At 35.8% G+C, this 14,605-nt stretch overlaps 1 protein-coding gene across 2 annotated transcripts; it reads left to right on the top strand.

Annotated features, from left to right (window-relative positions):
- Nucleotides 1-4,375: 4,375 nt before the first annotated feature.
- Nucleotides 4,376-9,555, top strand: gem (GTP binding protein overexpressed in skeletal muscle). 2 transcript variants are annotated; one of them, XM_059012600.1, is made up of 5 exons: nucleotides 4,376-4,556; nucleotides 5,058-5,396; nucleotides 5,686-5,759; nucleotides 7,208-7,412; nucleotides 8,485-9,555. In XM_059012600.1, the coding sequence occupies exons 2-5, from the start codon at nucleotides 5,069-5,071 to the stop codon at nucleotides 8,760-8,762; spliced, it is 885 nt and encodes a 294-aa protein (XP_058868583.1). In that variant the 5' UTR covers nucleotides 4,376-4,556; nucleotides 5,058-5,068; the 3' UTR covers nucleotides 8,763-9,555. The 2 variants fall into 2 exon arrangements, with proteins under 2 accessions (XP_058868583.1, XP_058868582.1); XM_059012599.1 differs by having other exon boundaries at nucleotides 4,377-4,556; nucleotides 5,061-5,396.
- The last annotated feature ends 5,050 nt before the right edge of the window (nucleotides 9,556-14,605 follow it).

Genomic DNA, 14,605 nt, shown 5'->3' with positions numbered 1-14,605 from the left:
CATTCTTTTTCACTCTTTGGTATCTCTGTATAGTATTTTCCATAGATTGGTATTTTTGGATTCCCTGTTCCTGAGTTGGTAATATCATCTTGCCAAATTGGAGCTATCTGGTAACACCAAACTTTGCATTTAAATCTCTGATAAATTTCTTATGTTGTACTTCTATTATACTTAATGATGTCAACAACAAAAAAAGAATAAACTATGCTATATGGTCACTCAAACACATTTAAACACAGCTGAATGTATATTAAATCAAATCCAAATGTCAAACAATATTTGAATTGTATCCTGTTTCTTAAGCTCTGGTATAGTAATCAGGGCACTGTTACTACTGCACTAAGTTACGCATTAGACCTGATCTAAAATAACCTTAACTGAACTATCTATCCCTTAATACATAGAGTATTAGAGGTTCTTTTAATAGATATAACTTTTCTGATTCAATCGTATTTAAGAAAAGCTGTTTAATTGGTGGTAGACAATCCAAAAGATTCTTGCTTACCCTGAAGTTACCCCTGGCTAGTTTTAAAATAACTAACCATTAAGCCATGGAAAACAAATTTAAATTTAGCTTGTGAAAACATCAGATTTATTTCATTTTTGAAAATATATAATGTAGTAAAAACACTGGGACATATGACATAATTGGCAGCGTTTACATGCACAAGTCATGGCAGTTTGCCTCACTTTTCAGGAAATGCGTTCCTATGCAGTTCTGATTTAGGAAAAACAATTGGCCACACCAATGCAGATTACTCAATTCATAGTGATTTAGGGGAGGGGATATTTAAATGTCAGTGTCTGCTTACTTGAGTAGGAAAAGAACGACTCTGAGTATCGTGAGGAGAGCTTCATGCGTTGCCATGAAGATAAAAACATTTAACAAGAGAAATGAATTCACGTGTTGTTGTGCACATTCTGAATTACGCCGCGCATTAGCTACTGGTTTGTCTGGTTACCTTTCCAACACACACACACACACACACACACACACACACACACACACACACACACACACGGCACGTACACACACACACACAATTATATTAAATATAATTTCTACAAGTTTTACTACTTAGAATTTATATTTGTGTGTGTTTGTGGAACATCATTTCATTAACACTAGAACCACCTTTTACAATACATGTTTTTATTTTGAATATAACCTACTATATATATATATATATATATATACAAGCCTGATGTTATCTCTACTGGACCTGGCAGCCATCAAAGTATAAAAATATTCCTTAGCAACCATAGATGATGATAGTTTCTCATTGGGTCTGGACTGTAACACAAAACACATAAAACTCATTGAAGAGTGGGGGGAGGAAGGCTTGATTAGGGCAGGGTTTTATAATTTAGCACCAGTAGGCTCTCTTGTGATACACTTTCAAAACAGTTTAGCACAAATTTCCAAAAAACGATTTCCCTTGAAATCGAAACACAAGTAGAAACATAGTTTTAATGATACGTATGCTCTTGTTTTTACCTAGATGTGCAAAGCCTACTCTAGCAATCATTTATATACAGCAGGACATAACAGCTATGCCCAGTAACGGGGTATTTCACTTGAAATAATGTCTCTACTGTATGTAGCAGGAGGCACAGTGGATTCCTTTTTAGTGTCTGGTTTGTTGATTTGTGTTTTACTTTTGTTTTTCTAACGGTGGCAATGAAATGATCATCTCCTACGTTAAACAAATTGATAATATAGCCACTACAATCAAACCTTTGATGAGTAAGGCCACCTTTTTCAACAGGGTAACAGAAGCAAATTCTGCCATTTACCATTACCATTATCATATTATGTAGTGTTCCAATTTTTTCAGTAACTAAGGGGTCGATGTAAGGATACGTGCAAAGCTATTTGTGGCTGCAAAACATCCATAGTGCTGCCAAAAAATCATTTTTAGCTGGAGTAAAGTGGGACTTTAGCGGTCACTAAAAATGCGGCGTATGTAAAGAATGTTTTTCACCTGACGTTCTGCACCCGCTATCAAATTAGCACTTTGCCATCTTTAATCCATTTAAATGATATTCAAATGAAGAGCATGGAATTGGGCGGACATCTGGAATACTAAGCGGGCGTGAACATTCTAATGGAGGCTGTGTGTTCCAGTGGTTAAAGAAAAGGGCTTGTAACCAGTAGGTCCCTGGTTCAAATCCCCCCTCAGCCAGCGACTCATTGTGTGACCCTGAGCAAGTCACTTAACCTCCTTGTGCTCCGTCTTTCGGGTGAGATGTAATTGTAAGTGACTCTGCAAGTGATGCATAGTTCACACACCCCAGTCTATGTAAGTCGCCTTGGATAAAGGCGTCTGCTAAATAAACAAATAATAATAATAGTGAGTGGCCACAGATGTCTTGGCAGTAGACCAAACTGAAAGCACCAGAGTTTTAGTTTGCCCGGTAAAGCGCTGCTGTCTATGCTCTTCAACCCTTGCACTGCTTGTTGTCTCACTTCTCCCACACGAACTGTGTCCTTTAGGTCCCAATCATACCATCTCCCAATACTTTTCACAGGCTTCACAGACACTGCTCCGTCTTTCGGGTGAGACGTAGTTGTAAGTGACTCTTCAGCTGATGCATAGTTCACACACCCTAGTCTCTGTAAGTTGTCTTGGATAAAGGCGTCTGTTAAATAAACACATAATAATAATGAGATGTAAGGATTGTGCCTTGCACTTGGGCAATTGCTGACCTTCCAAAAACTTTGCACCTCCTCTCACAAGGTGTAAACCATTGTAGAAGCAAGTAATTAAGAGCTGTATAAAAACACACACCTTCAGAGACCTGTCATTGGCCTCAGGATGACTTTTCCATACCTCAATTTCATGCTTCCTTACCTTAGCCTTAAGGACTCTCAGCTCCTCCTCAGAAAACTTTTCTTTTCCGTGCACCAAGAGGACTCTTCTGCCCTTCCTGTGACATATTTTTTGGTTTGGTTGGATTGTCATGCTCCATAAATCTCATACAGCGCCTACTGCTCTCCGTACTCCTAACTCACCTCACCTCTGGGCTGACTGCCGCCGCTAAATACCCCGATGCATCATTGCGACCCTCATTGTCATGATTGCGGATCATTATTTGTGCATGTCTGCTAAGAAATAAATATGTTGAGTAATTTGCATTGCTCTTAAGCTTACATAGGGCGCATTGCAAAATAATTGCCTGGCCGCTAGGCAATTAGAATTTTGCATCTGCAATTGTTTGCACTGTGCCTATCCTTACACCAGCCCCTAAGTGTGGTAACGCATTACATTTTATGTAAAAAAAATAAAATATAATAATAATATAATAATAATAATAATATGGAAATCAGGAAGCGCGTCAACGGTGCCAGTCAAAAGTTAACACGTTATTTATTTATTTTTTATTTATTTATTTTATATCATCTTGCTAAAAAATGGCAGACGAGGGAAAAAGTAAGTTCAATAGCTGGATCTTCAAAGAATATTTCAAGCTGCAGCCTGACCAAACCGAAAAAAATACTCTGTAAAATGTGTACAATAATTGTTTTTCAAAGTAAAAAGTTACTGTAACTGGTTACAATTTTGTTCAAGTAACTTGTAACTAACAGATTACATTTAAAAGTAACTTCCCCAACACTGCATATGAGTATGGCAAAGCATTGTCATGTTAAAGCACAAAAATCCACAGCATAAAAATGGAAACTGATATATTTTCTATCAAATTTATTCAGAAAACACACTTCCCATTAGAAAAAACTTACAAGTAAGAAAAAAATATCAGCTCTATAAAGATGGCATACATACAAAAAGGAACACGTTACAAAAAAAGGTAAATCAGATACAATATGGGTCAAGTTAAAACAATAGATTTATCTTAATAAATATGTGACGTAAAAACGATCAGACTATAATAGTGCTATAGTCAGTACCCAAAGCATTTATCACCTTAAAGACCGAGAGGCCCTTATGGAGAGCGAGTGTTTGTCCCCTTGTCGTCACTAGGGTAATCAAACATTTAAAACATACTAATCAATAACAATAGTATAAGTGATAGAGGTAAAGCAAGTCGCATTGCCGGGGCTTAAGAATACTCAGTCCAATTTGCATTAACTTACGCTCGGTGTTTAAAAGTTCTACAGTAAACTTGGCTACAGCACGTCTCTGCATATTCTCTACAGTAAAATAAATGTTCCAACACACCTAGTACTCGTACTGCTTTTGTGTTTATTCTCCCGCTTATTTGAGGATTTATGGACTGGTCCTGTTTCGAATTCCCTATACCAAGCCGTATTACAGGCGCTCCACTTTATTTTATTTTTGCTTTAGGCGGGTCTGTTTGACAGGAGAATGAATGGTGACGTCAAGGAAAAGCCTTCTTCAGTTTCAGCCCAGCTTTAAAAAAAACAGAGGAGCCTAAAGCGCATTAGCGAGACTACCAGAGAACCAGGCAGGATTTACAGCGGAAAAAAGCCAGTGCCCAGATCACGAATACTTCAGACAGAAATAAGCCGTGGGATCATAGAGCTGGACTTATTTTTTATTTATTTATTTTTGCAAGTAATTTAAAATACTAAAGTAAGCACTCTGTTCTTTAAAGTGTTAGACATCACCTTTACTTAAGGAAACTTTATTATTTCACGTAATAATGGAAGTTTGACAAACACATTTTAATACAATCTAAACTTTTATATTAGATTATGTCGTGTGATGTGCATTGTGCTTGTAAATGGAGGTTAATTTATGTATTCAATGCATACATTCGGGCTTTGTAATATTTAATGCAATACAATGCAGTAGTCTAATGCTTTTAAACTATTGGTAACTCATTTTGCAGCAATGTTAAAAAAATGTATCCAGCCACTGTGCAATGCAGCTTTTTTGTAAGGATGAAATGGGAAATTATTGCATTTCCAGTCCAGTGGTTTGAATCTAATTGTAATCTTAACTATATATATATATATATATATATATATATATATATATATATATATATATATATATATATATATATATATAGATATATATATATATATTAATGTGTGTATAATTGATCAACTATGACATTGTTTTGTCCAGCAGAAAGCGATATGACCCTGCATGTAACAATGCGACGCAGCAGCTGTGATTTACAACCGCAGCAACATCGCTGGAGCATTTCCACAGATGGGAAGCACGTCTTGACCAAAAACGCTCCACCATCACATATCGTGCGCTCCAAGTCGTGCATGAACTCCGGCCAGTCCTACAGGGGAAGATGGTCCTCAGATTCATCTGATTCTACAGTCTCAACCGAGTCAGAATGCAGCTTCTCCAGAGTGGTCGTGATTGGAGAGAATGGTGTTGGGAAATCGGCACTCTCTGGCATTTTTGCAGGTGCACGGGATAGCATGGGTAGTAATTGCGACCTGCTTGGAGGTAATTTGCTTCCTCTCCTTCTACTTCTCATAATCAGAACAACGAAAGCTACGAAAAAATGTATTGTTTAGCTAAAGCGCAGTTATAAGAGTAGCACATGTATTGTTATAAAACTCATTTTATAATGCTGCATCAGCAAACGTTACTGGTAATTAAATTTTATGAAAGTTTATTCAGCATAAAATATAAGCAAAATTGGAATTATTTTAGTTTAATGGCAATAAAGAAATGCTCACATATATTTTGTTAAACAATGTTTAAACTGAGTATATTTCTTTTCTCTTTTTAGATGACACATACGAGCGAACATTGGTAGTGGATGGTGAAAGGGCAACCATTATTTTATTGGACACATGGGCTAATGTAAGAAACTTGGGGGTTATATTTGATTCTGGTTTGAGTTTTGAGGCACATATTCGAAAAATTATAGAAGTGTCTTTTTATCACCTACGTAAGATTGCTAAAATGAGGTTTTTTCTTTCTTTGGCTGATGCTGAGAAACTAATTCATGCTTTAGTTTCAGTAAGACTTGATTATTGCAATGCTTTATTTGCTGGACTTCCACATCACGTCTCATCACGTTTACAGCTTGTTCAAAATGCAGCAGCGAGGGTTCTGACTAGAACGAAAAAAAAACTGGCTCATATAACTCCTGTGCTGGCCTCACTGCACTGGTTTCCAATACATTTTAGAATTGATTTTAAAATCTTACTATTAACATATAAAGCACTAAATGCCTTAGCACCAGAGTAGCTAAGAGAGATTCTGTCCCCATATAAACCTCTGCACACTTTAAGGTCAGCTAACGCTGGACTCTTGTGCCTCCCAATGGTAAAACTGAAAAGGAGAGGAGAAAGTGTGTTTTGTTTTAATGCTCCCAAGCTGTGGAACTCTTTGCCTTCCTCTATTAGAGATGCTGCTTCAGTCAGCATTTTTAAATCAACATTACTCATTTTTATAGATCAGCTTTTTTAACCTAATCTAGATATAAAGTTGTTGTATTTTATTTGTTATTCTTATTTATTTATTTTTTTACTTATTTCCTGTGTTTAAAAAAAAGTCTTATCTAGATATTTGCTATTTATTGTTATTATTAATATCATTGTAGTTTGTTAATTGTGTGATTATACTGTTCTTGTTTTTTGTTCATGATACATACTGTCTGTAAAGCGCATTGAGATACCATGGTATGAAAGGCACTATATAAATAAAATAAATAAATAAGTAAAATAATCAGGTAGTCATTATTTAGCACTAACCTTCACTTAACTACCCTCATTGATAAATCACCATTTTATTGAACAAAAACCCTAAAAAGAAGAAGATATTTAGACAGTGTCCTTTCTTTTAGCAAGATAGAAATTCTATTCTATTCTATTTTTTATGGTCAGAGCTACCATCATAGGACTAGGGTCAGACTGACTGACTAAATTATTTTGCTAACAGTTTGAACAGCCCAGAAAATGATATATTCAAGCCAGCAAGATTATATTCTAAGACAATGGTACTCCTTTAGTCCATTTCATTCCAGGACCTTCTTTCAACCACATACTTGATTGTCAAATTGAGCAGTCAAGAGCCTTCTACCAACCAGGCAATAGTTAATGGAACCTTGATATTAAAGTATGGGATGGAAAGAGCTTCTAGTGTTCTAGGATCTAGATTAATGTCATCTGAGAATAACCAGGGGATATGGGGTTTCACTAGAAATAATATCTGTGAAAGCAGCCAGTTCCAGTGCCTGAAGAATAAACAACTTCATACAAATAACTAACTAAATAACTAACTGGTTTCTAAATATTTGTTTGTAGGATGAAGGCAGCTGGACCCAAGAGCACTGTATGCAAGCTGGGGATGCGTACCTCATTGTCTACTCAATAACAGACAGAGCCAGCTTTGAGAAGGCTTCAGAGCTCCGAATACGGCTGAGAAGAACGAGGCAATCAGAAGACATCCCGATCATCTTGGTAGGCAACAAAAGTGACCTGGTCAGACGCAGACAAGTTTCAGTGACAGGTAAGACACAAAATACCAAATATTTCTAAAAAAGCAAGAACATGTGTTTTACTGTTTCTTTATTGTATTGTCTGGCCATTCACTAAACTACAGTACAATTAAAGTGCATAACCGATACAGAGTAGCTCATGTTTACTGGTAACACAGATAGTAGTATTGTGAAGTATTGAAAGGTTATTAATTAGCGATTGGAATGGCTTTGGATTCAGTTTTGTTATCCAATCGATAACAGTGGCGCACAAATCTGTCACTCGAGATCCAGTCCAGTCTGTATTTTTATTCCAGTCAAGTCCTAAATTAGTTGATTGACCCTTAGCAGGTTCAGTGAACTAATTTAGGACCTGCCTGGAATAAAGACCTGGACTGGAATGGATCTCGAGGGCCAGAGCACTGCTGACCTATAAGGACCAGCAGCTCTCTATTAAGACCTCTGTATTTGGAAATAACCCAATTCCTACTTTATAGGTCAGTCCAAGGCTTTGTTCCAAGCATGTTCTTATTTATTTAATGGACCCAATTAAACCTCCACCCAGGCCCTAATGCAGTTAATTCCCTTATAAAAGCACAACAGTTTTGCACTTTTACCTTATTTTTCTTATGGTTATACTATGCATTTACCATAGTTGCCATATTTTTTTAATATGTTTTACCATACCTCTCTGTGCTTTACAATGTTTTCACTGTGCTTTATTACACTTTGCTATTATAAGGGTTATTATCTAATTTTATATCACAGCAATAGATTAAGGGAACTGATCTGACACTGCACTGCAGTTCCTTTACATGTTTAATAGATATACCTAAACAATTTAAGTACAAAGAGTTGGTGTCCTTAGTTATAAAAATGGTTAAATTGAAAAGCTTTCAGTCAAATGAACCTCCATAGGCTGGGGATTTTTTTAAATTTATTTATTAAGGAAATGGCCACAGTGTTCATGGATCACTAGCATGATGGTGTACAGTGAACTTCAATCCTATGTTAATGCTACATGAATACCTTTCAGAACCCTTTGGTTCCTTGTGTGGAAATGCTTGTTTTCAGTGCTGATCATTCTATTGAATCTTTGTGCAGAGGGCAGAGCTTGCGCTGTGGTGTTTGACTGTAAATTCATCGAGACGTCAGCCGCTGTCCACCACAACGTGCAGGAGATGTTTGAAGGAATCGTACGTCAGGTTCGGCTCAGGAGAGACAGCAAGGAGGTGAATGAGAAAAGGATGGCGCATTACAAAAGGAGAGAAAGTCTTCCCAAGAAGGCCAAACGTTTTCTGGACAAAATAGTGGCCAAGAACAATAAGAACATGGCATACCGACTGAAGTCCAAGTCTTGTCACGACCTCTCAGTGCTATGAGAACGTTGACTTGCCTGTGGAATAAGCAGGAGACTGTTTTCCTAAAAGACATTATCTGAAAAAAAAGTGTCAGTCTATATTAGATTGCACTATATAATAATACAGCCAGAAACTGTGGTCTGTTGTTTTTCAAAAACTATTAAAGGCACTGAAATGATTTCAGTCTGTATAAATAGAGAGATCGCTCTATGAGCACATTGGCTGTACGTTCTGCAAAGTAATGATACTGATGTAACCTTTTGAAATTCTGGGGTGGCCCGTTCTATAGCCCGTTTATCCAAAGATTGGTTTGGAACTATGAAAAAAAGATTTAACACGGTTGCATTTAAGAAACATCAAAAGCAGAGTTCAAGCAAACCTGTAAGCATGCAACACATCTTACTTCATCATCAGCATTGTGTGACAGGGATTTATCAGTAAGTTTGCAGTTCACTAAGGCTCAGACCAAGGACACATAAGCAATTTCAAGAAGATATTTTTTTTAGGCAGCCAACTTTTTTTTTTCAGTAATTTGGTTCTCAACTTCAATGTGTGTTTAGCCAATAAATTGTCCACTTGACAGGATTATTTTTTGAAAGTATTTGTGGGTGTGAAGTTTTCAGAAAATAAAGACTATAAGGAAAAAGGAAGATATATGCAGGGGACTTATGGAAAATGACCAGTTGAAATTATGATCAAAATCCCAGTGTTGCCATTACAAATTGCTTCTGTGTCCTTGACCTAATTGTATGAGTCAATATTGTCAAAGTGCTTTAAAAATGTAAGTATTACAACCTTAAACAAATAAGGATGATAATGTATTATATATATATATATATATATATATATATATATATATATATATATATATATATAATATACACAACATAACCTGTGTCATCATTAACTATTTTTGTAATAAAAACGTATATTTGTAATTTAATACTATTTTTCTAAACATACGTTTTATTTGAGTAAAAGTCCAATTTCCCAGTTTTAGTATGTTTCTAATATGGTATAAGGAGGCAGTTTCATTATAAATCTAAAAATAACTCAAAATTATGTTAAGGGCATTGTGGGATCCCTTATAAATAAAGATATTTGTCTGTGTGCAAATGTACAGCACATGGAAAATGTTTTTGCTATACAGCACATTGCGTAGAACAGAATCAAAACAAGTTTCTGGAATGTTCAGATCTCAGGGGCACAGCCAGGCCCCACATGTGCCATTTTTAGTGTCCCTGAACTCACACACAACTATTTATGCCAATGATTTGCCTTACAGAAGTACACTGTTTATATTGTGTTAAAAAATGCAGTAAAAAAGTCAGAATTGTAAACACGCCAACATTGTATTTATTCAATAATGGTGTGATGCATTTTTCAATGTTTAAATACATTTTCTAAATGTCATTGGGTAGGAATGGAATATGAATATGATGTATATTTTAAATACATCTTTTTTATATGGAAATAAAAAAAGTGTCACTGAGTAATTTAATTTTGCTAATGGTGTCACCTAATCTCTCTGCATCCGAAGTTAATTTTATTTCAGCCAGGTGTCCACATTACAAAACTGGAATCAGAATTAGACTGCAGAATGCACTGCATGTCCACATCCTACTTTGTAGACCCTTTAAAGCAGGACTGAGGTTCATGTCAGGTACGGAGGTCCCAACAGAGAGCTGCTTGTCATTATAGATGGAGATTGTCTCCAAACTGAATGGTGTAGTCTTATTAACCCTTTGATACCCTTTTATTTTCGGGATTCTAAATGGTCCAGTTGTTTGTTCTTGAACAAATCATTATAATATAGTTATATAGTTTTAAACATATATGCATTTCTGTTCTCTCTGAAAATGTATTATATACAGGTACATTTATCCCATGATTAATTATTAAACACTCAAAAGTGCTGAATTAAAAAATACTAAAAGAAAGCAAAATTCAATAACAAACTTTACTACTACAAGTCTTTGTCAATGTCATGACAAATTTAAAAAGACTTCTAGTCGATACGTTTGTCATTGAATTTTAGTTTATTTTAATATTTCCTTAATTTAAGTATTTCAGAATTTAAAATAGACAGGGAAGTAACAAGACAACCAAAGAGATGTAACTATTCTGCGTTCGGCCTTGCTTGAGTTGTTTGATTTTTAAATCCTGGTACAAAATGTCTTAAATGCACAGATGACATCTTTGGATAAAGGCCCAGAACGAAGGAAGAGGTTTTTTTTGGCACAAGAGTTTTGTAGTGGCCATCAGTGGGTTATATTCCTCTTCTATTAAACTCCATTAGGACAAAAATATACAAAGCAAAATGGTTTGGTTTTCAAACCAAGTTTTTAACACACTTTAAATAAAGTTATTATAAATAATACATATTTTGATCCTGTAAATTACTTTTTGAAAAGGAGAAAATTAAATAACAATTTGAGATACTTAAATCATTTCAAATATCTCACCACTTGTGAACTCCATTTGGCTATGTAGGTCTCACATGCAGTTTTGAAAGAAGTTTTATATCTGGTACCATCTTAGATAACTAAAGCTCTCCTTGAGCATGCTACTTTCAGGTTGTCTGCATTCCCTAGACAATCTACCTATAGAGTGAAATTCTCTCCACCCCTTTGACACCTTCTTTCTTGCCATTAACGAGTAATCCCATAATGACTGGCATGCTTTGACCACAAAGACACTGCTGGTGTGAGATAACCGAGAAAGTGCAAGCGTAACAGACTATTTCAAAGCAAGGCTTTAACCTAGCATGGTATCAGATATTCTTTCTCAAATGCTATAATATGCTGTAACCTACAGTAAGTAATATGTATTTTAGTTCTAGCTTTTAAGGTTTGTTCTCATTTCACAAAACTGCAGACTGGATTAAACACTTTGAAGATCCTGTCCTTAGTATTTTCACTTTTGGTGGTGAGAGAGCAAAAGTCTTAAAAAAAAACAAAAACAAACTTGCAGCAGAGGCACCTGTTCAGTTTCCTATGCATGTAATGCTAAATATATAAAAGGGAATGCTCTGGATGTGATGTGTGCTGGCACAAGTAATGCATTGGTTAAAGAAGGTAGACCTTTTGTGTTGGTTGTAAGAATTAGACGTCTGTATTTTGTGTCAATTAAAAAATCTAGATATTGCTCCGTGGCCCAATAAAACTAAATGTGCACTTTCCCCAACAGCATCGTTAACAACATACATATTAAAGTACGTATTGGTCCTAAGGCATTTCAAGTTAAAACAATGGTGTGTGGAATAACTATTGAACCCCAAACACCTGACCATCCTGCTGCATATTACAAAACAATTTCTGAGTAGCTTTTTGGACATTGTTTGACCTGGCTTCACTTCAAAGAGTTATGAGTGCCTTCTCTCCAACGATAAGCAGCCGTTAGCTGTATCAGAAAGAGAACAATGATGCTCATTGTCATCTGTTGTACCTATCAGACTTGCTGTTCAAACAATATGCCTGTTAATACACTTACTTAAAGGCGTAATGCCTCTATATGATTTTCTTTTTTTTTTAAATGTAAAATATGTTAGATTTTTGTTTTGCTTCCCTGAATTACGGTGAAGTTCAAAAGCATGCCTGCTTACTTATTAAGGAAATGGCCACAGTGTTCATGGATCATTAGTATGAAACCTCCAAGACCCCTTTGGTTCCTTGTGTCAAAATGTTTTGCCAAATGAAACTGTGCACATAAATGACTATTGTATAGTTCTTTAGAAAGTGTAATTTGTATCAAGACAGATGCTCTATTTATTTAAATTTGACAACAGACAACAAAGTTTTATCAAAAACAGCCTTTTTTATCCACAAAAAAACACCTTTGCCCTTACAAAAAGAGAAGAAATAAGGGAAATATAATGGCAGGACCTCATGCTTGCACACTATCTTTATGCGAATAAAAACGAACAATACTACCTTTTGTGAAGTTTTTATTTTCATTATACAGCAAGTACTGACACCAATTCGTTGATAAAACCTCCTTTGGATTAAGCAGTCTGTTGCCGCTACTCTCAACTGAATAGTTTTACCTGTCCAATCACTGAAGATTGTCTGTCTGACTATGGACCAAGAACCTGGACATTTCCACCCCAGTGTTAAAACATTTAATTAAAACCATCATTTATAATGTGTGCTAATGCAGGGTAATCACATTGGAATTCAATCAAAAGAGGGTGTCAATACTTGTGTATATGCAATGTTTCTTTGTGTCCTTACCATGGCCTTTGCTGAGGCCAACTGTAATTTGTTCATATTATTATTATTATTATTATTATTTATTTCTTAGCAGACGCCCTTATCCAGGGCGACTTACAATTGTTACAAGATATCACATTATTTTTACATACAATTACCCATTTATACAGTTGGGTTTTTACTGGAGCAATTTAGGTAAAGTACCTTGCTCAAGGGTACAGCAGCAGTGTCCCATACCAGGGATTGAACCCACAACCCTCCGGTCAAGAGTCCAGAGCCCTAACCACTACGCCACACCTCATATAACAGGTTATGTTTGTGATGTCACTGCTATTGCAGATAACGCTGAACCCTGTGGAGCACTCATGTCTGGCCATTGCCAGTTACACTCTGTTGGAAAAATTGTGCTCATATGCTCTCCAAAAACAAGTATTAGGTAACATCTGTCTGCAATCTACAGGAGGCAGTTTTGCTAATCACAGATCCGTCATCACTGTGGTCTGCAGCATTGCATTAGAGAGACATGCCTAACTCTCCCTTTAGGGCTTCGGGCAGGATACAGAGCTATTACAAATGTGTTCCAGGAGAGTCATGCAGGCATGGGGTATGGTTTTCAATTGTTTGAAATAGCCAGTAATTAATGCCTAAAAGTTAATGTGCCCCCCCCCCCCCATCCCTCACCCCTCTTTACTTATAGCCCATCCCTTTTATGGGCATCCACAAGGTCTCCCCTTATCTTTTAGGTAATACAGGTCTTTCAATGTCTTTATTGGTAATGTATGCATGAGTTTTTTTTTTATTGGTTTGTTACTAATCTTTTAATGATCATAAAGCATTGAATTGGCTTAGCATTTAGTATTACACCGCTCCTTGGTCCAAAGTTCAACGTCTGATATGGTAAACCAAAACCAACAAGGTTTACAATCCTGCATTCATCTTTCTGTTTCTGTTAGCATCTTGTTTAACCCCACCCACACTTTTTATTTCCTTCTATCTGCCAGTGATTCAAATAAATAACTTATAAAAGACAAACAGGAGGTAGGAAGATATATTGCTCAATGCCTTTTAGCAACTTAAAATGTTTTACCTGCTTTCAAAACATGTTAACTTGTTTACTGCTAGTGCTTTGCCAATGTGTTTTTCCTGATAATTATGTTCAATGTTTATATATTAAAAAACACATTATTTCAGTAATTATGGATTACTTAAATGTTAATGTTTTTCTTAATTATAGGTTACATTTTTTTTCTTTGTTTTGTGAACAATTTTTTATTTAAACTAATAATTTACACCTCAAAGACAAGTCGTACATATTATTATTTATTTCTTAGCAGACGCCCTTATCCAGGGCAACTTACAATTGTTACAAGATATCACATTATTATTATTTTTTTTTTTTTTACATTCAATTACCTTATTTTTTACACATTATTTTTACATACAATTACCCATTTATACAGCTGGGTTTTTACTGGAGCAATCTGGGTAAAGTACCTTGCTCAAGGGTACAGCAGCAGTGTCCTCCACGGGGATTGAACCCATGACCCTCCGCTCAAGAGCCCAGAGCCCTAACCACTACTCCACACTGCTGCCACACATAGGATTAATAACCCACCCCCACCCCATATTATAAATAATGTGATATTTTATAAT

The sequence above is a fragment of the Acipenser ruthenus genome, chromosome 3 (assembly GCF_902713425.1).
Source record: "Acipenser ruthenus chromosome 3, fAciRut3.2 maternal haplotype, whole genome shotgun sequence".
Classification (NCBI taxonomy): domain Eukaryota; kingdom Metazoa; phylum Chordata; class Actinopteri; order Acipenseriformes; family Acipenseridae; genus Acipenser; species Acipenser ruthenus.
The sequence above is the reverse complement of the archived record's forward strand: the minus strand, read 5'-3'. Positions and strand labels throughout refer to the sequence as shown.

Excerpts from the sequence above, each read along its gene's own strand:
- gem (XM_059012600.1), top strand. The coding sequence starts at position 5,069 with ATGACCCTGCATGTAACAATGCGACGCAGCAGCTGTGATTTACAACCG. Across the intron at positions 5,397-5,685 it reads TAATTGCGACCTGCTTGGAG|ATGACACATACGAGCGAACA; the intron begins GTAATTTGCTTC and ends TTCTCTTTTTAG. Across the intron at positions 7,413-8,484 it reads CAGACAAGTTTCAGTGACAG|AGGGCAGAGCTTGCGCTGTG; the intron begins GTAAGACACAAA and ends ATCTTTGTGCAG.